The sequence below is a fragment of the Trichoderma harzianum genome (assembly GCF_003025095.1).
Source record: "Trichoderma harzianum CBS 226.95 unplaced genomic scaffold M431scaffold_9, whole genome shotgun sequence".
In the NCBI taxonomy this organism is placed as follows: domain Eukaryota; kingdom Fungi; phylum Ascomycota; class Sordariomycetes; order Hypocreales; family Hypocreaceae; genus Trichoderma; species Trichoderma harzianum.
In genome coordinates, this window is record NW_020209257.1 from 288,744 (window position 1) to 313,240 (window position 24,497).

Consider the following 24,497-nt stretch of genomic DNA (forward strand, 5'->3'; position numbering starts at 1 on the left):
TCTAATGGCCCAGGAAGCCCCAAAAGGACCATTCGATAGTGCCGCTCCGGACCTGAACTTATGGATATGGAGCGTCGCAACCCACCTTGCCACACGTGCGTGGTGATCCACTTGTGCTGTTGTTGCCGCGGCCCTACAGACCGGGACCATGGGTGCAGATTTGTCCAGGAGGATGGAGCCCATACGAGGGTATAATCTGATATAGCGCATCGTTGGCTCTGCTAGCAGTGAACAGACCCGTCGTCGTCATGCCATCATGGGGGGCTTCCTGGGGGTCAGAGCCGTGATGATATGCTCAGGTGCTGGTGGCCCATGACAGCAGCGTGGAAGGCCTAGGGCCTGTCTGCCTGGCTAGCATCATCAACAAAGGCCATAAGCCTCACGCAGCTGCCCTGACCTGACCGATGGGAGATGCCAGCAGCAACGTCTCACAGCATAAGCCGCTTTCTCGCCGGCGCTGTCCAACAACCGCCACGGCTGCGCTGCGCTCCGCTGGCTGCACTGCCGGAAGGAGGATCCCGCGACTCTTTACGGCGTAATTGAGAAGAATGACTAGGCTGGACTTCGTCGGTCTGGCATCGGTACTCATCCCATACTCCCCCCGAAGGCCTCTGCGTATCTGGCAAGGAGATTTGGCGACTGTGGCTGGCGTCCGTACGAGGGCCAAGACCAGCTCGGCCCAGGGAAGATGCGGTCTTGATACTCAATGGGGTATCCTGGTCGCGCGCTAGATGGATTGATGGCTGACCGGGGTCATGACGAAGCGGCGTGGTTCGCGCAGAAAAGAAGCAGCAGAACACAGGCGCGCGCGCACGGAAACAGATTGCGTCCACACCACAATTTTGCCGTGGCTGGGAGGGTGTGCGCACAAGCACAAGCACTGGATGAAGCGACGCAAGTCAGCCGCACCGCACACACCCTTCCAGTGGCCCTTCCAGTGGCGGCTTGTCTGTCACTCCCGCAGCCTGAGGAAATTCCAGGAGGCAACGAAGCGACAGCAGACGGGAGATGGACGGAGTATTGCGGAGATAAAGGCATGTGGGAGATGCAAAAGGGCACATGGTGGAATGTCACAGTACAGTGTCGAGGCTCAGGATTCGAATTTTAATATCTCTGCAATTAATATGCTGTGCGCTTCTTTTTAGCCGAAAAGAAGAAGGTGGCAGGAGATCAACTGCCTCCAGCTCCAACCTGTAACATGCGGAGTAATAATACTCGCGCTGTACAGTTGTGGAGTGTACTGTAGCACGTAGAGTACCTGCTTGCCGTCATACAAATTGGACGTTGAATCCAAGTGCCCTACAGGTTCCTACAGGTTCCTACGGGAGCATCATACCAAAGGTGGCAGGAGCAGCAGGCAGCACAGACTTCCATGTGCTGGAAACGGATGGCATGACATGCGCATTGTTCAATACTGGCAAGTGCCGGGACAGGCACCAGGGAAGTCACGAACCAGGCCAGGTAAGGCCACAGAAGCTATAAAAAAAACTACAGAAAAAAAAAAGTGATTGACGAGAGCCGATCTCACTCACCTCAACTCGTTGTGTCAAGTACGAGTACGCGTAATTCCATCCCTCGTACATCTCGTACTTGGACCACTAGCCGGCGAATCGTCACAGACGCATGGCAGACGCTTTTCTCGATATCCACAACATTACAAATCGATAGCCCTTGAGACGCTTCGTTGGTTGGTGCTGGCCCTGCTGGGGCTACGCCCACCCCCCACGGCCGCTGCAACTGTGCCACTGCCCCCTTACAGCCCGGCAGATCGAGGATTCGATGGGCCAAAGAGGCTCAAAACACACACAAAGGGCTCTTGGTTTGCCGCCGGCATGTGCAGCGGCATCGACGAAGGCGTCCTGCTGAACCACGGCACGCATTAATTCCGCACATCCAAGCATCGAGGACGCACGGGGCACCCGCCCATCTCACATTTCACAAGCCGGCGCGATTGCCTACGGTACGGTGATGCCATGGCTCTCACAGCAGTTCCCCCCATGCTAACGTGGTTTGCGTACTGTACAGCTTCGTGTGTGCACGCACGTACTCGCACGAGTACGCCGAGTACCTGTCCTTGGAAAAACAGGCTCTCTGTTACATCGCAAGACCCCGAGGCTGCTCCCTGCATGGCGACTCCATTGCTCGTTGCCTTCTTCGGTTGCAGGTGCAGAACATCCAGCAACAGCAGCAAGGAAACCCGTGTATCTGTTGGCTCTCCCATGATGTCTGCCTAAAAATAATTGCACGAGGCACGTTGGCCGAAGTCCAAACATTGTCTGTACGTTGGTTGTTGAAAATCAGATTGGTCGCCTCTGTTGGTTGCTTGGTACTTCTGAGGCCCGCGTGTACAAGAGCCGGGCTGAGACAACCAAAAGTACCATGATTTGCGGGCCTCTACCTGTACCTATACAAGCGTTCCCTGCTTCTCGCAACAGCGACCTGAGGTCACATTGGTACAAGGGTCCCCTAATGTGAAGGCTCAGGGATCTCTCGACAGGGTCTTCGGCGCACTAAAAAGGATGAGCTCGGCAAGCATTCCGACCTTCTGGGGTTGGTTATTATTGGAACCGTGGTCGCAGTGGTGTAACCATGTGGGTGGGAGCGACTGCAGATTATCACATACAGTGGTGCGCCATGGATCAGCGCATCCGAAACAATTCAAGTGAGATATTGAACTGATTTCCCGATCGATGGCCGTGGATGATTGATCCAAGCTCATGTGGGCTATGGCCATTCGCTGGTCACCATCCGGCGCAATCACATCAGAAACGTGCAGAGGCCCTCGACCATGACCCCTAGGCATCCAGAAAGTACTGCTTTGCGCTTTTTTCTTTCTCCCTTGATGGGGACTACAGGTGCAAACTACGACTCGCTCAGCCCGGCGCACTCTCTGTTTTTGTACAGGTATGCTTGGCTGGACTCGCATGCACCAAGAAGAGCTTCGCAAGCTAGCCTGCCGTGAGATAGCAGGGGATCGGCTGACAATCCCACCTGCTTCATCCCATAGAAGGTTAATTAATCAACAATTATCCCGAGCACACGGCGACCAGGGTTGCCTCGTTGCTTTTACCTTCCTTGGCATGTGAGTGGGGACTCATGGAAGCAATAAGGGTGCAGTACAGTACAACTTGGTTGAGAAAGCGAAGGCTCTCGTGAGGTGGTGTGGATGCTGCGTGGCAAGCCTGGGTTTCGTTTGTCGGCAGTCCAAAAGATTCGCTATGGCCTGTGCACGCAGCTTACCGCTCCAGAGCAAAGCAGACATTTGGCCACATTCAACGGAAAGACAAGCACAAACTGCTCGTGCCCGTGTTGTCAACAAGCGGTTGGAGTACGAGTAGAGCGACAGATCCGCCAGAGTCCTTTTTTGGGACACCTCATGCCCAGATTTGGCCCCATGCATCGGGCCATGTAGGATTTTGTCCACAGCCTCGGCCAATGCTACTCATCTGGAGTAGTACAGAGGATGTCCTTGTTTGCGCACAAGAGTACTGCGAGTACTCCGTACTCATAGAGGCGTTGATGTTTCATTCCCACCCGCTGTTCTGTTGGTTCGAAAAACGCCGCCTCGCTGGGCACGTTATGCGTATGATGTGTGTATCATATGATAGCAAGAGAGGGGACGGGAAAAGTATTCGAGCCCAAAGCAACATAACATACTAACAGCACTTGTTTGCATCTCACAATGGGCGGACCTACTGCGAGAAAGACCGTGTTCCAGCAATGGAGGTGGTGTCTCAATCGTCATTTGACGGTTCGTCGGCGATCTTCTGCAGGCACTCTAGACAGTGCGGCCCTAGCGGAGTGCCCTGTGTCTCCCGTCGTCGTCGTCGCCTTTGTCCTTCGTCACTGCCGGGTTCAATAGCGCTGATGAAGCCTGTACTCTATTCGTCTGGTCTGCAAAGGCAAATCCACCTCTTGTGCGAGCGAATCCGTCGCACCAAGACGATCGATGCTACCTTATCTGACCAGACGAACGAATGTTCCATGTTTGTTAGTGTGCCAAGGGCGGTACAGCAATTCAATCAACCACGGCGGTCCGGCCTCTAGGCTACGCCATATTCCTTTGTGAAAAATAGTCCGTTATTTGCTTTCTCCGACAGAGCCATTTCATGGGGCTATGCAAACAAACCAGCAGGTGGAATTCTGCCAAGACGCGGTACCACACCCAGACTGCCAACGCAACATGGACATATGGAGCAGGACGCAGATGATGGCATGTTGTATCATCTCTCAGCCGCATATGTGGGATACGAGCGGGAAAATTGCGTATGATTCCAGAACTCTGGTAGCTTCACATCTGGCTTCCACACGAAGAACTCGAGCACCGGGGCACATGTTCATTACATTAGCAGGGTGCTGCTTGCCATACACATACGCACAACGTGGCAGAGAATCTCAAGAGAGTCTCGTTCTCAGCACCGCCGAGCTATCATTTCGCTCTGACAGCCTGCAGCAGACCAAGGGATGGCTCGTGCATACAGCTACGGCATTTCGTGGACGCTTGAGCACTGCCGGAGTCGGACTGACCAGTGACCGAACCTCCGTCGGAATTCCACGCTGTCTATGGAGTATCTTGCAGTTGACTAGAATTTTGGTGGCTCAATTGGGCCCTTTCGTCTAAAATGCACGAGTACCAAAAGATCGCACTCCCCCTAAACCATGTTTTATATCGTTCCATCCACTAACTTGAACCAAACGAGATGGATGGTTCTCATAGCGCCATGCCGCTACTCCAAACACAATGCAACAAACTCCCGTGATTGCATCATACGGCTTTACGAGACTGATCAACAGCATCCACTTGAGTGTTCGTCGGCATTCATAGTAAAGACATGGAGGAAATCTACGACGTTTGCCGCCCAACAGGAGCTCTTCTCGCTATCAGCGCTATTCAAGATCTCTTCGTATTTCCTTTTGTTCCGCATACTATTACTTGGCACGTATAGCGCGAAAAACAGCCATCGCTACGATACAGCGCCGTGCTAGACACCGTTAGATCGCAAGAATCGTCACTACCAAAGATTGTAAGAGAAAATAGCGCAAGGCGGGTCGCTAACGAGCACCGGCGAACACCAACTCAGACAGTTAACTCCACAGCAGGCCCTGCGGATAATTTTGGGATTTCACCCCCCCAGTCCGGGGGCTAGATCGCCACGCCATCGATGAGCACGGACTTTGACCCCAGCATGGAAGCGCTGGAATATTCTTTTCATCAAAGGGGCATTTATCAGTCGGGAACATCCAGAACTGATACTGTGCGCCGGTGCGTAATCTTAAGATATGGCGGTACCCCGGACAGCGAATCAGAATATTTGAGCAGTACTGGCTCACAAATTACATCTGAGGGATGTTCTGGACGGCCATGGCGACCAATTACTAATTTGAACACACAACAATAGCTGTTGCACCCAACATGCATGTTGACATTCTGCCAGGAGTTTAGACTAAACCCAAGGATAGTACGAAATGCCCTGTCGCGTGTGATTGTAAGCAACGCAACCAACCTCAGCTAGATATGCAAATCACGGAGGTCGTCACACTGGGCACTCGGCTGCTTAGCCCTTATCATTCTGTAGCTTTTACGGAGCATCAAGCACAAAGTTCGCCGAATGTGCCGGGCTACTAATGCTGTACATCACCGAGAGCTGGATGGTGCCGTCCCCCCCTCGGAGCAACGGGTCAACCACACCAGCGTGCCTGGATCCGCTCTTTCACCTTGTAAATGAGAATGACGAGCGCGGGCACCATCGAGAACTGCTAACGAGTACGAAATATCTGACGCAGGATTCTGGCGGATGCAGACCTTGTACTGCATACGAGGGACGAAATACATCGTACGAAGTACAAGAACCCCTGGCACATTCACCCAGCTACCGGCACCTGGAGCTGCTTTGATAGCACTTACTAAACACGCCTGTCTGTACCCCAGAGCCCACTTCGCCGTTCGGTTTGCCCGCGAAAGTCCGCGGCTCTTGCATGGGAGCCCCGGCTCCCAATTGCCTGAACAAGCACCATCTCCGGATCAGCCATGCAACGCTAATCACGGTATACCTAGTGAGAACCAACCAGCTCGGCCGAGTCTTTCATCGACGTCGTCACATCTCGCGACCCCTACCATAGGTATTACGGCTAGTACAGTAATAGTGCTACTAATGTTACCTGTCTTCCGTCCGTTCTTGCAGCATTATTCACTACTGCAGAAGTTACCTTCCAGGGGGGCAGCACTGCATACCGGCAGAATCTGTTCAATCCGGAGAAACAAGATTCTCTGTTTACACAAAGTACTAATATTATTTGATGCTCTCAGCCTGGTTCTGCCAACGGTTCGCCCTTTCAATAGCTACCTAGTAGAGTGTTTCAGCTAACAACTTCGAATAGAAAGCATTTCCTGCGGCAACAGTGGCGGTGCCACTCTACAAACTGACATGCTCAAGTACGACGTGAGAATATTGATTGTTGTTAGTACACATATTCAGGGTCCATGACAGATGAAAATCTGGGTCGCTTGTTAGTGCATGGCTGACAAGTTCCCCTTCCGCCATGGATGCGGAGTAAGACCGGCGAAGACTTAGCCGGCATGGCCCTTGACGCTCAGATCTGACACTACAGCAAAACTACGTGCAGAATTCCAGCCTCTCCTGCTTATCCTTGAAATGGACTCAGTGCTGACCGGCCCATGTAAGCAGGAGCATCAATCTATTAATTTTTAGCGCGTCCCGCGACTCCTCACACACCATGACTATTGCGTCTTCTATTTTGAATCACCGAATCTAAAGAAGGAAAAAAGAAGGATCTAGGAAAGACCATCTAAGAATACAATCAAACTGCTGCTGATGCTGCTGCTGCTACGACTGCTAATCTCAAACATGAACCGTTCGCTATTCACCCCGCCACGAATGGACCAACCCATACGAGTGCTCAATCGTACATTGGCAATTCTCTCACCGTAGGACTTCTGGGTGTAACGTGTCTTTGATCTGCAACTCTATCTTCTTCTTCTTTTCAGCCGCTACTCGTTGCCAGGGATCGCCAAAAAAAAATCGTGAACTACTTATTCTTCTACGCAGAAAACAGTACATTTACGGCTGAGTTTCAAGCCACACAGGCCTGCAGCGGCTTTCGCAACCTCGCATCGTGGCAAAGATGGGTGATCCTTTTCGCCGTCTTTCGGTCCCGACGGAGAAGCGAAGTCCAAAAAGGCTCGGCACTAATGATAATTCGGGAATAGCCTACTGTTCAGCAGCAACAATTGACTAATTTGCTGGGATCACAGCCTACTTTCAGGTGTTGAATCCCGACTGCGTCCGAAGCTGCCAAGCTTATACGCCAGGGCAACTTTACATTGCGTGAGCACACAATGGGAGCTTCCCACGCGAATCACGATTCATGGAACTCATCTGCCGGCATGCCTCCCCAATCCATGCTTTTACTCCAAAGCATACATGCCGTGACAGTTAATGCACTCAGATGCTGCCAGGTTTTATGATTGGCGAATTCAATGTCGAGTAATGCAATAAACTTGACCAGCAAGATTCTGAGTCATTAGTTGGTCGAACTAGTCATGTTCGACAACTGCCGTTTACATATTTGGCAATGCTTACCGCGAGCGCGAGATTACTACGTGGTAGTGTCGATTTGACAAATAGAGAGTCATTGCATCAAATGAAGGGCCACCAACGCCGGATCAAGTTGAGTAAATTTCTGAGGTTGTATGAGGACTGCAAAGCAACAGCATAATCTTCGAATTTTTCAGGAGCGTGTGTGTTCCAGCGGCAAATACTACCTACGGCAATAGTGCGTTCAGCTATGCAGCCGCCCGACTTACAGCATGCGGAATATCATCCGCTGTTTTCTCCAAGTAAGTGAATCCACCTGAAGAGGACATCGGCGTTACAACCTTGTTTCCTTGATTTGACTATGTCACTGGCACACACTCAATGCATCCGGCGCAATTTGTCTGAGCGTAATCCGCACAGGGCACTCGATGCAAGTGCGACGCTGGGCATGTACTCACAGGTATCCCTAGATATGCATTACCATCAGGCGGCAAATGCCCCTTTTTCAAATGGTCCTTGCACCCAGGCAAAGGCAAGAGCCGGGCTCACAGCTTGAATATGCCGGGACCTCGGATGGCTTCCCGTGTATACGGTGACAAAAGGGGATGATACGGCACGAGCAGCAAGAACCAAAATAAAGGTATGTCACATACGGAGTACAGCCATACGCAGAACCTTTCGGCCGGCACAGCTGTTGCAATACCATTTAGGGGGAACGTGACATTCTTTCCCCCCGTGCTCGAAGTCCGTAGTCAACGCAATCTTACAGGGCTCGGATGCCGGATCAGTGGGAACCCTAGAATCGGTCACTTGGAGACAAGTCTCTTGTCATTTTTAATCAAACCCAAGGCGCTTCTGGCCCAGCAACTGCCGGTGATTATCACTGAAAGTGGAAATCCTGCGTGTGGATCAGACGCGGCCAAAGCAATACTACTACTTGTAAGACACTGATCGCCATTCATGCAACAAGTGAACAATCCCCGGAGACGGACTCCAACTATGCATCCGCAAGTTTCTACCAACGGGGCTGTGCGACAGGTACGTCACAGCTGCCGGGACGAATGTCAGATGAAACAAGGTGCCGTACGGCCTTCGGGAGTTAATCTATACTCGTATTTCCAGCCTCGCTACATCACCAATGCCGCTCGGCTGTCAGAAGATGAGTTCGGCACCATTTTGTTTTCCTCCGAATGCACTCCTTTGTCCATCGTGGTGCAATGCTTTAATCGACACGGCACTTGCCAATAACTGCAGCTGTCAATGCAAATAGCGTGGCAAGCATGAAGTCAGAGTTGCAGCTGTGGTGTATACCGACTACGCAAAGTTGCCTAAATAAGCATTCGCAGAGCCCAGTACGGAGCAACACGGAATCGGCAGCCAAACTGAAATGTGCACGGGCAATGTTACAGTACTCTTACCGGACTGTACCAGGAACGATTTACCTGCACGGACCCGAGACAGGAGAAGCCTAGCGGCCGCGCGCCTTGTTGTGCCATGTGAAATTCGAACTGGCTGAGAAATAAGCTCTTCAAGCTTTGGTCCCGATCTCGTACGAGCACGGAAAGCAAGACGCCAAGCGCGCTAGGCTAGGTTCTGGGATGCCTCTGTCTCAGAAAGATTGGCTTTTCCAGCCGCTTTGATGCCGTCTCAATATCGAAATATCACACGGAGTCGCACCTGAAATGCCGCCGTGCATTGCAGGTACGAGCACATTTACGGAGTAAGGAGTCAGCCGCCGACCTAGATCAGACAACCGAATACAGTGCAGTACCGACTTGTACATACAGTTGCTTGTAGCTGCAGTTGTCAGGCTATTCTGCCCTTGCAGGCCGCGGAATTTGGTGTAATGATCCCAGACGGATTTCCCCTTTGGTCTCGACTTGCATGGCTGCGCCTGAGTGCCCACCTTCAAGGACACCCCCATCGCGGGTAGTCGTTCTGTACCGAGCGAACCGCCCTGCTGGAGTCTTTTTACTCCGGAATTCGGGGAAATCACAAGCTGGTATGAGCGGGCCTTTCGAAATTCGCAAGCAACTCCCCGGCTATCATGCCTAGCGGAACATGCGTCCGGCGCAGCTAGGAGCTGACCCAAAGGGAAGATTTGCGAGATAAGAAACAGAGCATCCACTCTTGCGAGCGGCAATCCGAAGAATGACAAAGCGTGTATGTAATAGTTATTACAAGCTGCCCTTGGCAAAGGAGCAGGCCAAAGAAAGGTGCCATGTGCCGCTACAGTGCACCCCAGTCCAGAATAAGCATTTCCTTCGGCACTTTCCAGCGCAAGTGCCGTTCTTTGGGATGGTTGAGGACCGTGACTGGGTTAGCCGACACATGACGGCTTTCCTAACAAGAAGCAAGCCCCGTCTTCTACCAAAGATGTTGTCTGCGGCAGATGCTCCAAAAGCCAACACGAGAAGATGGGGGCGTTTGGATGATACCCGTGCCCGGTTATCCAACACGAGTGTTTAGTAGCCCGCTCTAGAACTCGGACAAGAAACGAGGCTTGGGCCATGGATCAGTGCTAAACGACCGCCGACTCGCAATACGCCGCAGCACGCCGCGGACCCTCGAAAGAGTGCAAGTACTGCTGGGGCGGAATGAAAACCGCACTTCAAGCCTCTTGCAGAGGTACAGGAGGTCGTGTGCGTCCTTGAAATTGTATGGCTTGCTAGGGGAGATGCTTGGCTCTCCACCCCCTTAGCAGCAGCACGTCGTCTTACGAGTGCTGTTGCTGCTTCTCGTCTTCCTTGCGCTTGTTTCCACGGAACAACACAAGGAGAGAGCACTTGACCCCCACAAGTTTCGCCTGGGTCTTGACCGGAAAAAGGAAAAGAATGCGCGCCCATGTGTCTTCTCCTAAGCCTTTTCCTGATGCCACCATCCCTGGCGTTTCCACGTGCATGTCACCAGGATCACGTAAACAGCCGGAATTTGGGACTGATGGCGGGCTGGCCCTGCGCAGCCAGGAGAATCCCTCGTGGCATCCCGGCACACTGCAGAGGTTGCCTGCTACCTACTTTGTACTGGTGGCTAAGCCCCTCGTGTGCGGGAAGAAGCCAAAACAGAGATTCTAGCAGCAGCGAAGCGGCGGCCCGCGGCACCCATTAGCATCGTAACATGAGCTACAGCAGATAGGCGGCATCGTGTGGCCTCTGAGGTGACATCGTCGCCGGCCCTATTCCCTATTCCTCCACAAGGTTGGTGCTACTACTACGACTTGCCCTCCACGGCCGGACGCCTCTCTGCTCCCGGTACGCAGTTCATCTGCCGAGCACCCTGCGGCTGCGGCAGCGGCAGCGGCAGATCTTGCGCAGGAGAGGAGGCCTTGGTCTGCCAGGGCCGCTTCTACTGTACTATCTGGTTCTGTCTCGCTCTCGCTCCCTCTCTTCAGCGACCAGAACTGGCTACTAAGTAGTAATCTATTGTACAGACTAGGATTGTACAGACTAGGACTTTACGATGACATGTTCGGGCTGCTCAGGCCCAACACGCCACGGCCAAAGAAAGAATGAGGGGAAAATGCCGCGTGCTCATTGTCCGGCTCTTCTCTAACGGCAGCAGGCGTTCCGCTGGATCGCACGAACGCTTCAGCCGCTCGATCGAAGACCACCAATCCGCCAACCACCTCTCCTGAGTGTCATGCTCTCGGCGCTGCTATCGAAACAGCAGAGGAAAAAAAAGTTGGAGTTCGGCGTCCAAACGGCGCTTCTTTGACTGGGGGCGTGTCGTTTACAGTTAGCGAGCGAAGGCTTCTTTTCCTTCGGTGTCCAGAACGAAACAGGCCCTTTTGAGGGGTCCACCTGAGAATTGCCCCGGAAAAGTTCTTGGGGAAGGGGGAATATGCACGGAACTAGGCTTGGAGGGGGGGCTGACGCCGAGCCGAGCGTACGTGCGCGCCACGCCTATAGCGAGAAGACAAATGCCCCTCTCGGCGAGATGAGGCAAAGCACCTCGGGTTGAGAAGTGTGGGCTCAATGAGAGGCCATCCGCGGAGCTACTGTGGTGATTCCACTGTTGCGGCACGGCACCTGCAAGATTACAAGTATACGATACGATACGAGTGTGCTCGCTCGAGCCCGGAGCAACTCCAACTCCAGACGGGATGCGGAGACGGCCTCACACTTTCACGGAAATGGGGAGACGCCCCGAAAAGGGCTCTTCGATGACGGGCAGTGGTGGCCTGTGATCGTGGCCCACGGCCCGCCGCGGCTGAATGGGGGTGGTAATCAGATCCTGACAGGCTACCCCCGTAGCGCGCGTTTTGCTTCTGGGGGGGAGCCGGAGACAGAGAGAAAGCCGAAGTGTGGCGTCGCATCGGTTTGAAGAGAGGCGCCGATGCAACCTCATGACATGGCAGAGCAGGGATTACTGGCAATGCCAATCTCATCTTTGATAAACCGTGTATCTGGGCAGATGGTGAATTTGCTTTTCGTTTCGTCGTGTTCACAACCAGGGACGCTACTCAGACCGGGCCCGACAGCTGGTGTGAGTGCGTGAGTGAGTAGAGAGGCATTGGCCGTCTCTTCATCTCTCTTCATGTTGACCAACTTCATCACCCTGCCCCTGTTTCTCCGTCGTCAGCCAATCCTGCAAAGTGCTTATACTGCATATATCCCTTAATCAACTCATTCGATTTTCGGGCTTTTCAACTCTGCTCCGCCAAAATGGCCAGCTTTGAGGTAATACGAGTACTTGCGAGGGCACCCAATCCGGCCTGTCTGTTACTTTTTTCGGCACACAGCCATGGCTTCCCACTTTCGTCATTTTGATAAATCCCTTTAGTGCCGGCATGGTGACCAAGAGGTGTGGCACAATACAGCTCTCTATTCGTTTGCCGTTGATGTAACTGGTCATCTGCAGCACTTACCCAGCTACGAATCGACGCCCGGTCTCAAGGTTTCCAAAGGCCCCCAGAGGCACTGCAGGGAGGTCTCGTATGTTCAGCCTGCATTTCCTTCTGTTTTGAACAGATTGGGTCTTGGAGCATGGGCATCATTGTTCCATAGTTTCCATGGATGGGCAGTGCCACCCATGCTTCTCTTCTGGCCTGGTTGAGCATGCATAGAAGGCAAAGATCTCAGTCAGACTCGGGTTGTATCAAAGACTATGAGTACAGGATTGTGGGGTTTTCCAGTTCCGCATTGCTGGATTCGGGAACTTACGCATACTCGTGCTACTAATGCCGCATGTAGGTAAGAGTGAGAAAGGTTCCGGGGCCTTGGCTTACTCTTATCTCGTCGTTCTTCTTTTTCCCCATCCCCCCTTCCCTTCTCCCGGTTTCCAGGGCCCAGCTATGTTTACCCTGCAGGCCGCCGGGTTGGCCCATTTCGTCAAAGGCGGTGATTCAAGTTCGCCGAAGCTCTCCTGCAGCGTGATTGTACAGTATGTGATTGGACTTTTGCTGGCGACGCCCTCTCTCTCTCTTAGTCCTCGCTGCCAACGCAAAGTCGACAAAAGAGGCACGCGCGCGGAGAGGGGAGAAGAAGAAGTAGAAGAAGGGAAAGTGTCCGCGAAAGAATACGGAGCAGAAGGATCTGACTGCTCTGTCGGCTGATTCCTACCTGCCGAGAGTATGTCCGTGAAGGAGGGACGAGATGACTCCTTCGAAACGAAGACCGGATTTTTATCCCCCTTGGCCGTGTGATGTTTCAGGTGATTAGCTGAGCACTTTGGAATCCCCCATTTGGGCCCCTGGCTGTGTCAATGGATGGTCCTTTGCAGGGCCGGTTATACAGGGCCTGCTGGATCGCATTTGGCGGTGTTCCAAGTTTGCTGTACTATTGTTGCTGTGGTTGTTACTGGCATTCGCCTCCGTGGCGAGCACATCGGTTTGGAGTGGTTCGACACGCCCGGCATTCCATCGAGCTCATAGCCTTAGGCAATCCATATCGCGTGCATGGCTTCTGTTGCGAGTAATCTGGCCGACGGCTGGTGGATTCGGTTCCCTGCTTAGGGGAGGGGTGGTGATTTCCATGCCCAAATCCGTCCACCTATCGAACAATGGATTGCCATATCAGCCGACGGTTTTTGGAGTTAGGCCCCATGGGAATAGCGTCAGTTGTCGAATTGGGGTGTTCTTCCGTACAGGCTTTCTATTGGGGCGCTACCCTAGACCTGGATGCTTACTTTTCTGGATTAATTGTGAATGAGCATGCTTATGGCTTTGTGTTCTTTGGGGATTGGGAATTATGATGAGGTATGTCAGTCTAGTGGGCTATACTCCAGAGTGACCTTGGAAGTGAAGGCATCTGTGTCAAGAGGCTGCAGAAGACTCCTTGTTTGATGTGTGAATCTGCAAACCTTGATACGCTTCTACAGGAGGTGTGCTACAACACAAGAAAGAAAGGTATAATGATATATTACAAGCATCTGCGAGGCTAGGAAACTCTCGATATCTGACGTCTTAATACGTAATCTTAGGATTCTGCTTGATGTTCGTTGGCTCGCTTTGAACACTCGATAACTATCGACGATCATCACCATGTACTGCCATTATAATAAGCCCGAGATGCCTGTTGCGTATGCTCCCCGCTCTTTACGCATTGATTCCATAGTCTTCGTGGCCTGTGCTATAATCCTCGATATATATCACATCTGTATTTGGAAAATCCCATGCCTTCTCCCCCCATCGTCCTCATGAACTCGTTAGTCTCTAAAGGAATCGAAACCTAGTCCACTCCCCTGTCTTCACATCCTCTCTCGGCCGAATTGTCACGAAAGATTTCAGTCCTAGCGGTGATTCCCTCATGCGAACCGCTGGTCTGCCCTTTTTGGTGATTTGCTGCGAAAGAGGTGTTTAGCTCAGGTACCGCACACGAGATGAAAAGAGGCCTCACTGCATTGCTTTGCGTGGCCCACCACCCTCTCACTTTTGACAAAGGATTTTACTTTTGTTGCGTGGAGTGTTACACACAGCCTGATTGTTTAGAGACAAAAGATCGGGGGGGCTGAGGTGATCCTTCTGTTGGGGAGCCTTGTGAGTTCTTCTAACCGCTGGATCCGGACGAGTTAGATGCCACGGAATGAATACAAAGGCGTCCTGGACATGGGTAGATTGATCCTATAATGTAGAAGAGTGATTTGACATGGTAATGTCACACAGTTCAGGCGTCCAAGGCATCTTTCGCCGTTCAGTGTATCTGAAGCTGAAGATGGCCCATATACACCGAAATGCCCCGTGGAAGATAGAAGCATGAGTCGATTAACGGTTCTTTTACACTACAAAGGACTATCATGGGCCATAATCTACATTAAAAAAAAACCAGTGGAATGTAGAATTAAAAAGTTGGAGCACACATAGGATGACTGTTGGTACTCTTCAACCAGCCATGAAAGGGGAAACGCCTATACTTGGCATGACCTGGTTGGCAGGATGTCCTCTGAGGGCGTGGCAAAAGAACCTGAGCATTTGTCTCATGTCCTTCTGCCTTTGATGATCTTAAATACAGCTTTATATAGACTTAGGGATGAACCAGTGAGCGAATAAAGCTACGATGGGGCCTCCTGTCTCGCCTGTGAGTTCAGTGTAGTACTGTAGTCATATAAACGTCGGTTTTATCAGTGATTACGAGCGTCGATTCAGCTCCTTACATTTTGGATCTAAGTCACCATATAGCTCAACAATGCAAAAAGGCGGTCGGCCAGATAATGTGGGTTCGAGTTACTCCTTGAGATCGAATCGTGGAACTCCAGGTTCAAGATAGTCCGTTCGATAACCGTGAAACCTCCTCGGGAGTTGACGAATCCACGCTATTCGTTGTAGAGAGCCTCATCAAAGACGAATTTACAAACAGAAAAAGCCAAAAAATGAACCAAACATACAACAGCCGGTGTTCGCCAGTGGTCACCCACCTGACTACTAATCAGCCTCTCATCGTCTTGACTCTGGGAGAGCGGACGGGATCCCGTATTTTGCGATGGATATGGTCGTATGTGACAGTATTTGGAGGCAAATCTGCCTATACAGCTTGTCTCTTTGCAAAGACAAAGCTAGATTCTCATCGCGGAGGAAAGGAGCTTCAATAAGAGACAATTACCCATCTCCCAGGTCCCCCAGGTACTGTTCAGGTGGCAGCGGTGTATTGTTGACTGAAACGCGAGCCCTTGGGGTTCGAAATGAGTCTGTGAAGTGCAGAGAGAGGCCAGCCTGTGCAGCTCGTATATGCGACGGCCCTCGGCAAACCAACATCCAGAGCCAAATCGGTAAATGAGCTCTGCAAGTCCACAAAACGAACTAGTGGCAATACTGAATGAAATGTTGCTTGTCAAGTGAAAAACATGGGCGTATGCTGCGGCAGGCGCAATGTAACGTCATCATCGCAGCTCAAGTTCAGCTCTTCCTGTGTATTATCGTGGGCACCCCCCCTCGTGATTGGGCTTCGTCAACTGCCTGGATCTTTTGTTCGGGCTTGGTTGCTTCTCGCATATGTCGGCGCAATCCTTCAGGCTCTATTGGCTGAGCCACTGGCCATTGGTGTGGCACGTTGTTAACAGCTTGGCGGCATACTTGATTGTTGGTAGACCGTGGTGTGGCACGACTAAATTAAACGCGGAACGTCCCAGCCGCCTCATGATCTGGCGATGCCCAGATTTAGAGTGGTGGCGATTCTACCCCTGCTCAAGCATCTTGCGCTTTTTAGTGGCGGAAACTCCGAGGCCTGTTGACGCTCTTTTTCATTTTTTCCCTGGCAAATTGACATTTTTTTTTCCACGTTGGGTGTTTCGTATTGCGAAAGTTAGCACCTAACAGCTCCCGAGCCGTTGACAGATCATAAGGGCTTCTCGCCGGCTATATACGGGTCTCAGCGTGATTTGGGCCGCGTGATGCTTCGGTAAATTGACTTTGAACTTTCTCATCAGATAGTAGAAAACGTTATTTCTGTTTCAGAAAGACGTTGAGCTGGTGGTGTGTATTGTGCAGCTGATGTCCATGGACCCGACGTGGGGAGATTTCGTGCATCGAGCGAGTGCCGGCTCGTACTAGACAACGACAACCGGCATAAGCTGTTTATGCATACAGATGGATCGTCCGCCATCGGCGACTCTATGGCGACTAGAATTGCTGGCCAAGAGCAGCTGAAAGGTCCTGTGACAATGGCGACGACCGAAGGTAGCTTTGTACATGTACTCCGGGGTCTGGATATCCTTGGCCAGCACGCCACAAGCATGGTAGAGATTCGCCGACTAGTTATCATCTGATATTCGGGCTTCCATGATTGATAGCCAAACCTCCTCTCGGATCGGCTATGTCCTCACTGTTGAGACATACGTCGCTGTATGGATGCGTATATGAATGCTGAAAGAGAAGTATGGTGGCCAAAGTGGGTAAAATGTTTTCGTAGAGCGTTACTATTGGAGTTCCCCATTGGGAGAGGTCTTGCCGTTGTCACTCCAAGGTTACTATGAATCTTGGTGTGACAGCATTTCGGCCCGGTGTTCAAGACATTTGAATTGTTCTTTCCGGAGGATGTGCTGAAAAACAAAAGGGTAACAGAAGATTTAGAATTGGCAGTTGGTAGGTTGTCCATTGCTCAACATCTCTTGAGGGTGTAACTGCTGTAGAATCTTTGAGATATGGCAACTGTGAGCCTCTCGAGGAAAAATCCCACGGCCATGAATAGCATTTTTCCTCGTCTGGGTTGTTGTTCTTGCATCGTTTCCCAGTACATTAGCCTTGTACTCGCTATTTCATTCTTGAAAAGCACATAATAAACAATCATCGTAGCCTCAACAGTGAAGAGCAAAGGTTGATAATACAGGTGGCATGATGATATGTCGGACGCAAGAATGGTTTTATCTAATCTCGCAGTTCATTTCATCGCGGCGCCGTCACCTTTGTCCTCCCATGGGAATGCGACGACATAATAAGCTGTCAGATGTTATAAGCGTTGAAGAAGAGCTGTGGGCAAGCACTGCTGCAAATGGTGATGTCTCATATGCCTCTTCACGCCACTCTCTGTTAATATCTTCCTCTCTGCATAGGCTCAAGATATTGCAAGTTATTGTGTAAAGCCAGTAGAGCGTTTTGCAATTGCATATTCTCCAATATGGCAATCTCCATGCCCAACTCATCGATGCTATTGCACCGGCCATTATCTTTCGAACAACCACCTTGTGTAAGGGGCTTGTAATTCCGGGGCTCAGGATATTAGGGACCCTCTTGAACGCATCTTCATCTCTCGACCACATCAATTTGAACTTCAACTCACATGAAACTTCAAGTCAACTGTCGCTGTTCAAGGTCGTGAGAGTTGGATGTTGGTTCTGACGCTGCCGAGGCAACTAAAAGACGATGTATCATGCTTTCCAGTCGCCAAAGTGGTGCTCGACTTGACAAGATGTCGGTAGGAGACGGTTGTTGCAAGCGCCATTGCAAATATAACAAGCGCTCTAGAAATATCTTGTAAGAGGATATGGGAATCGAATCCACTCATGCCAAGGACGATACTTCTGTTACTCCAAGCCACGTTGTTGTGATCGTTGAGATAATGTGCAGAGTATAGAAAGGGAAGCGGGCATGCCTTGTCTTGATTCTGAATATAGATTATAGCACCTATCCTGTTGACGGCTTTGACATTTGCCCAGAAAATATCGTTTCGAGCTTCATCATCCGGCGGATAGGCAATAAAACAAGGACCTCGTCGTCGTCGTCGTCAAGTTGTAAGTAGACATCTCTTCCCAGATCCACTACCGAGTCTCATTGGCGACACAGTTAAACTTCTTGGTTGAGACGACTGGCGATATTGGCATACTCGAGGGAGGCAAATGAGGAGTAAGTGACCAGCCATCTCATGTCTGTCTTAGGATTAATGAGATGAAGGTACAGACACCGGGACATGGTCTTGCCGATATAAACGTGCGACTACTCCATAACGACAGCGAATAATTTCAGTTGAGCAGGGTTGATATTCTCAACTCATTGGAGAGTTTGAGCATAGCCGTTGGGTCCAAGATCCGTGACCAACTGAGACAACCTGAGCTCCCGGCTATTCGTTCTATGCCAGAGCCCATGGGAGTTGTGTGCTATTCGCTACCAAGTTAGCATACAAACATTGCCAGATAGATGCGATCATTACTTTGCTTACCATATCTATCCCATGATCTTGTAGGATGTACTGGAACTCTTCGTTGAATGAAGGCATTTGCCCCACATCAGCGAAGACTGGATATCCAGGAAGCTGCTGACCCTTATCGTGGGGGTATTGAAATGTACCTCTAGCAAATCATGGGCGGAAACTCATTCATTGCAACGCCGTTGGAAGCATTAATGATTGTATTTTCTCCTTGCCCTTGAAAGTGGGAGACGATTGCCGGATATTCGTTTCGCGTCATGGCGGATGAAGTTGATCTGGCAACCGAATCAATAATATGTCATTGATCAATTTGGCCGGATCAGAGACCCTGGCGTTTGCTGGGATGGGATAAGGAGAGGGATAGGAAAAGAGAAATAGAGAAAGGGGGAAAAGATTGGAGGCTCTCACTCACTGACTAGACATGGGGTCAATACAGGAAGGTGGTGCCTCGTGACTCTGAGACATTGTACTCCCCAGTGGGTACGTACCTGGGCTGTAACTTCAAGGTTCCATTGTAAATCAGCAAATGGACTAATTGTACCTCTCTGGACCAAATTTTCAAGATCACCAGATTGAATAGCTTCTAAAATTATGGGAGTGCTATCCAGTGCCCCAATTTGACTATCCAGCACGCCAGCGACAGCATCAAGTTCAAGTCTGGGAAAGGGATGCGAGGAAAAGGCTTTGACCAGGTACTCTAATGGGACTTACCGAAGTAAGCAAAGTACTTGTAGATGCCCGGTTCTTTGGGTATCTGCTGCGACTAGCACCCTCTTTTGATATCTGCTATTATCGCTGCTTTCTTCTAGTATCTGCTTCTGTAGCTGTATGCTTATCGTATCTGCTATTATCACTATCTTAAATTTTGAGATGACGGATGTCGGATAGCAAGCCTGAGGCGCTGAATGGCAGCTCCCTTTATTATGCATATGCTGATACCTTATTCCATTCATTAATACCAAGATAAAGCATATCCAATGGGCCATGCTGAATGAAGCCGTATTTGCTCTAGGTTTGCTTAGCCTATGAGTTTATACAAGGCTAGCGAATCAGGGCTGACTCCAGAACTTTGACGATGCTAATTAAAGACAGTAGGGCTGTACCTGCCCAGCTCGCCAAGCACCGCGCCAAGCCCAGGTACTGCTCTAACGCCGATCGATGCGGTCATTCTGCACCTGTTCCCCTGTTGCTCCGAATCCATCTCACCAGCAATCTTAAACTTCGCTTTCGTCTTTTACCGCTTTTGCTATTCATTTCCCGAATCGCCTCTCTTTTCTCTTGACTTTTCGGCGCGCTTGGTCTGCCGGTTATATTTTTAATTGACCTATTCAATTCCATTTTCCGTCCTCTTCTTCGGAAAGGCAGAGGAGCACGGCGTGTCCTTCGTTTATTCTCGCTGCCACTTCTTTAGCTACCACTTCTTGGATATCCATCTGTTCCGAACGACGACACCGCATCCTTAATTGTTCGCAACCTACGACCTCGATAATCCGCCATGATGCATTGGCTCGCGACTTTGACGGGCTATATCGCGCCGCTCTTCCTAATCCTCTCCCCCATCATCTCCTATGGCGACCAGGCCGTATCGATGCATCGCAAGAAGACCAGCGCGGGCTTCTCTCTCGACATTCCCCTGATTATGCTTGTCGCATCGTTCTTCAGGTGCGTCCTTTTGCATGAGCCAGTTCAAGGCTCTACTATCCGGCAAATCCGGCGCAACGGCTAACACGGAGCGGGAGAATAGGATCTTTTACTGGCCTGGCGCGCGATTCGATGCGAGCTTGTTAATACAGTCTCTGATTATGGTTGGAATGCAAGTAGCGCTGCTCAAAATTGCTCTTGATCACCGACCTGCACCTTCAAACAAGGGCGGCGAGGCCGGCTTGCCTTTTGCTCCCCCAGAGGGTGTCTTTACCCAAAGACCGTATAACTTTTGGCAATGGAGATCGCCGAAACCGTTGAGTCTCACCAAAGAGCAAACTAGCGCTTGGAAGTATCGGAAAGGCTAACACAATGGGCAGATATTGGCAATTCATCGTCTATCTCTTCATGGGCTTGCTCGCTGGTGAAGTTGTCGTGTCCGGCATGACACCTGGCTACTATCCCACGTATTCCGAGCTCGTCGGAATCATCGGCCTCTCCGTCGAAGCCATTCTTCCGATCCCGCAGATCATCGCCAATGCGCAATCCAAGTCTTGCAAAGGCTTTCGAGTGTCCGTGCTTGCTAGTTGGATCGGAGGTGACGCCATGAAGATTTACTGGTTCTTTACGGCCACGACCGAGATCCCGCTAGCATTCAAGGCGTGTGGCATCTTCCAGGCTTGCTGCGACTGCTTCCTCGGAATCCAGTACTTTTTCTACGGAGATGGCAGAGGTGCTACCGTCAAGGGACATCCGCTGCAAGAAATTCCGTCTCAAGAAATGAGTTGGAAATAAACGCTGTGCTGTTGAACTTGGATATAATAGACTAATGTTAATGAACCCCATGGCTGGTACTGGTGTCGGCCGGGTGTGAACGCACCTGTATTACTTCTATATAGACTTATGATTAGAATATATTCACCCATTGCAATCTTTGTCGTGGTTGCTGCTCTGTACTTTGAGAGCGTTAAGATGAGATATCGCGATACTGAGCAGCGGAAAGTGAATGCAAAGCCACAACTCACAAAATAGCAGCTACATCGAAAATAGAAATAAAATTGACAGCAAAATACATGATATTCTTTCTTCTCATTGTAATTAGCGTCCAAATGCGTTAATGTGTCGCTTTCTGCTTAATGCGATTTCAGCGCCAAAGTCACTCCTTAGGCGCTCTGCACCAAATTCTCAGGACAGACTCCCAGCCCCCCGACTTTCTCATCGCATCTAGAAGGTGAGAAACCCTGTCGCATACAACATACGAAGTACATCCAAAGTACATCAAGTGTTCCTGAGTGTCGAAGCGCCGTATACAGCGAAGAAGACGAAATTGATAGCCTGTTATCGCTTTATACTTGGGTCTTTTTTTTCCTCATTTGGAACCGCTGCGGCTAGGGCCGAATCGCGGTTCGCGTAAAGGAGAACGCGAAAGTACTGCCCAAGTTCATCTGCGGTGAACCTCGAGCTGCAGCCATACAACCACCTTTCACTCGTTTCTCGCCATTTTCGATTCTATCTTTTTTCCTCCTTCTCTCATCTGGTTAGTATCTCTTATTGTATTTCATTCCCGGAGCGATTGTAAACTTTGTATTGTATTCTGGCCTAAGAAGAAGCTAATTGATGCCCGTATAAGATTCTCCAGGATAATCGTCATGCAATAGACATTCCATCGGGCAGCTACCTTATCCCTGTCAATATTGGAATTCATACACAAAACTCTCATCGTTGCGCTTTTGGATGCTTTCCGAGTATACCAGGTATGTCGCTATACACCCCATATTGATCTCTCATAGCCAGCCACTAACTCTAGTCTTCAGTCTTTATACCCATACATATTCATCCATTCAATCCTCTTTCATCTCAGATTTGTTTAATTCTTATTCAAGCCCTCAACGGCTCTCAAAACCAATCGGGTAAATGCCTAGTTGAGCCGAACCTTGTTTCTCGGTAGGCTGCTTTTTCCTTTGATACCGCGTCTCAAGTTCAGCATCTTCACCTCAACCACCCATGCTCTTCAAGCCCGGATCTGAGTATCAACCATCACACCTATTTTCTTTCGTTTCATTTGTTGCATCTCAGCTCCACCGCTATCTAAAAAATAACTCCCTTTTAAACTTCGTTGAATTTCACGCCCTGAAATCATCACCTGCGCGCCTTTGGCTTGACAGCCCTCTGCCAGCTGGCAACGGTTCGTCCCCCCAACCAGATTCACCTCTCATTCACTCTGGCCTTTGCCCTCTCGTCACTTCATCTTCAACTTTTGGCACAAGTCAGGTGACCCAGCTGCTTCAACCCCCATCTGCATAATTAAGCAGCTCTTCGTCTCTGCTGCTTCTCAACTCTCCTCCTCCTTCACGCATCCGCCCGCAAGATTCTCTTGATGCAGAGACCCTAGTGCGTCACTGTCATTTTTTCATTTTACCTTTGCCTATTCTCAATATCAACAAGTATCATTGCTTTGCGCAGTTCAATCTTTATTCCATCCAAATTGTTCGGCGATCTCCATTTCCAGTCTCAGCCAACTTGACCGTTCGTCATTCGACCTCGCCATCGCCTCTACTCGCTGCTAACAATTGATCTCTCCATCAGAACATAACGAGACCAAAATGCCTGCCGCCAGTTCCAAGGCCAACTACAAAACCTACGAGGCCCAGGCCCGTATGGTACGCGCCATTGTCGCAGCTCACCCCGAGGTTAAATGGAACTACAAAGGTAAGCAACTCTTTTTTCTCATGTATCACCAGTACTGTTTGCTCTTTCTCTTGCCCCAATCCATGATTGAAAGGTCTTGAATCTGGGTTCTCTTTCTGCTTCATCTGCCACCTTTCATCTTATCATTGTTTTTATTGGGGCGAAGGTTGACGCTTCGTCCCAGAAATTGCTGCTTGCTATGGATCCGACATGACTGAGCACGCTCTCAATCATCGATTCCGCCGTCTCAGAGCACAGTCCGTCATCATTCGTGAAGGGCGCAACCAGGGATTCGATCCCAAGAATATCTGCCCGGACGGAGATCTTCCTGCTACTCAGGAAGCCGTGGAGAAGAAGAGTATGCTTTGGTCCCTGGCGCTTGACTCTTGATCCGAAATAGATGGATCCCCCATACTCGTCATTTTCCCATTCAAAACGTCACTCTCCTGCTTTCAATCTACAACATCTTTGCATTGCTTTGAGTCGGACAACATCAATCTGTTCATCGACTTATCAGAACACAGCTAACCATTGTCTCTACAGATATCGCCAAATACTTTGGCCAGTCTACCCCAGATGGTATTCAGTTCCAGTTTCGTACATTCAAAAAGGACGCCGACACCCTCCGAAAGGTCGAAAGTGATGGCGGTGATGTCGCCAACTGCCTCAATCTTGGTTCCGGCGGTGGTGGCAGTGTCGTTTCCACGCCGTCCAAGCCAACTGCTGCTCGCGCCACGGGAAGTCGAAGCGGCACTGGCACTGGACGAAAGCGCGGCCGCAAGCAGCCAGACATTATCAAGCGAGCTTCTTCAGATGAAGAAGAGGATGATATCGCCGACATTGACAACTGGAGCGAGCACGAGGATACGCCTACCAAGAAGCCCAAGGCCGGAGGAGCCTTCCCGGGCCAGAGAAACGGGACTCCAGGTCGCAGGGCCGCAGCCAAAGCCACCGCTACGATCGCTGAAGCTTCTGCGCTGCTCGATGCCAGCGATTCCCAGCCCGAGACTGATGCCCCAGTTGGCCACTTTGCCTCCGTCTTCTCCCCCGTCAGCGTGCCTGTTCAGCCTGTCCCAGCTTCGTTCAGCGGCAGGCCGATCATTGGCATGAACACTGGACCTCCTGCAGTCAGCTACCCGCCTTCGGGCCATTATGTCTCGCAGTCGTTCCAGATGGGTGACGCCGATGACTTGCTAGGCGACGGTGAGATTTAGAAAAGAAGGGATGATAGAGAACGCTCTCTGTCTGCTTTCCACCTCGACAGTTTCCACTGTTCGGAATCGCGGGTGGAAGATTCTCCCACTAAAATAAAACAAAGAAAGAAAAAAAATCCTCGTATGGATGAGATGATTGATATTTGAAAACCGGATCTTGGTGGTTACCTATTATGAAGGACAGGTACTGCGACCACGGTTTGCGCATGCACGGCGTTGGCGGAGGAAAGGAACTTTGCTTTTGACTCGTTTCCCTCTCAGAGACCTGCGTATTTCTCTTATTTTTATGTCTGGTAATTTCTTTTGCCCTTCTCTTTGCTTACACG

The 24,497-nt window shown here is 50.6% G+C and overlaps 5 protein-coding genes across 5 annotated transcripts; all 5 read left to right on the forward strand.

Annotated features, from left to right (window-relative positions):
• Positions 1 to 10,390: 10,390 nt before the first annotated feature.
• On the forward strand, positions 10,391 to 11,068 carry M431DRAFT_483742 (hypothetical protein; the record flags this gene model as incomplete). Its single annotated transcript, XM_024916146.1, has 2 exons — positions 10,391 to 10,599; positions 10,816 to 11,068. The coding sequence occupies 2 exons, from the start codon at positions 10,391 to 10,393 to the stop codon at positions 11,066 to 11,068; spliced, it is 462 nt and encodes a 153-aa protein (XP_024772273.1).
• A 4,282-nt stretch (positions 11,069 to 15,350) lies between these two features.
• M431DRAFT_60466 (hypothetical protein) lies at positions 15,351 to 15,518 on the forward strand (the record flags this gene model as incomplete). The annotated part of the gene is made up of 1 exon (XM_024921565.1): positions 15,351 to 15,518. A coding segment is annotated over one exon (168 nt), but the record flags the coding sequence as incomplete, so codon positions are not given.
• A 356-nt stretch (positions 15,519 to 15,874) lies between these two features.
• M431DRAFT_466617 (hypothetical protein) lies at positions 15,875 to 16,357 on the forward strand. Its single transcript, XM_024915398.1, has one exon. It carries the CDS (start codon positions 15,982 to 15,984, stop codon positions 16,300 to 16,302), a length of 321 nt encoding a protein of 106 aa, XP_024772275.1. The 5' UTR covers positions 15,875 to 15,981; the 3' UTR covers positions 16,303 to 16,357.
• Positions 16,358 to 20,126: 3,769 nt separating this feature from the next.
• Positions 20,127 to 21,064, forward strand: M431DRAFT_90703 (hypothetical protein; the record flags this gene model as incomplete). The annotated part of the gene is made up of 3 exons (XM_024924177.1): positions 20,127 to 20,290; positions 20,373 to 20,585; positions 20,650 to 21,064. 3 exons carry the CDS (start codon positions 20,127 to 20,129, stop codon positions 21,062 to 21,064), a joined length of 792 nt encoding a protein of 263 aa, XP_024772276.1.
• A 1,808-nt stretch (positions 21,065 to 22,872) lies between these two features.
• Positions 22,873 to 24,171, forward strand: M431DRAFT_90652 (hypothetical protein; the record flags this gene model as incomplete). The annotated part of the gene is made up of 3 exons (XM_024924172.1): positions 22,873 to 22,978; positions 23,142 to 23,315; positions 23,501 to 24,171. 3 exons carry the CDS (start codon positions 22,873 to 22,875, stop codon positions 24,169 to 24,171), a joined length of 951 nt encoding a protein of 316 aa, XP_024772277.1.
• Between the last annotated feature and the right edge of the window lie 326 nt (positions 24,172 to 24,497).

Excerpts from the sequence above, each read along its gene's own strand:
- M431DRAFT_466617 (XM_024915398.1), top strand. The coding sequence starts at position 15,982 with ATGTCGGCGCAATCCTTCAGGCTCTATTGGCTGAGCCACTGGCCATTG.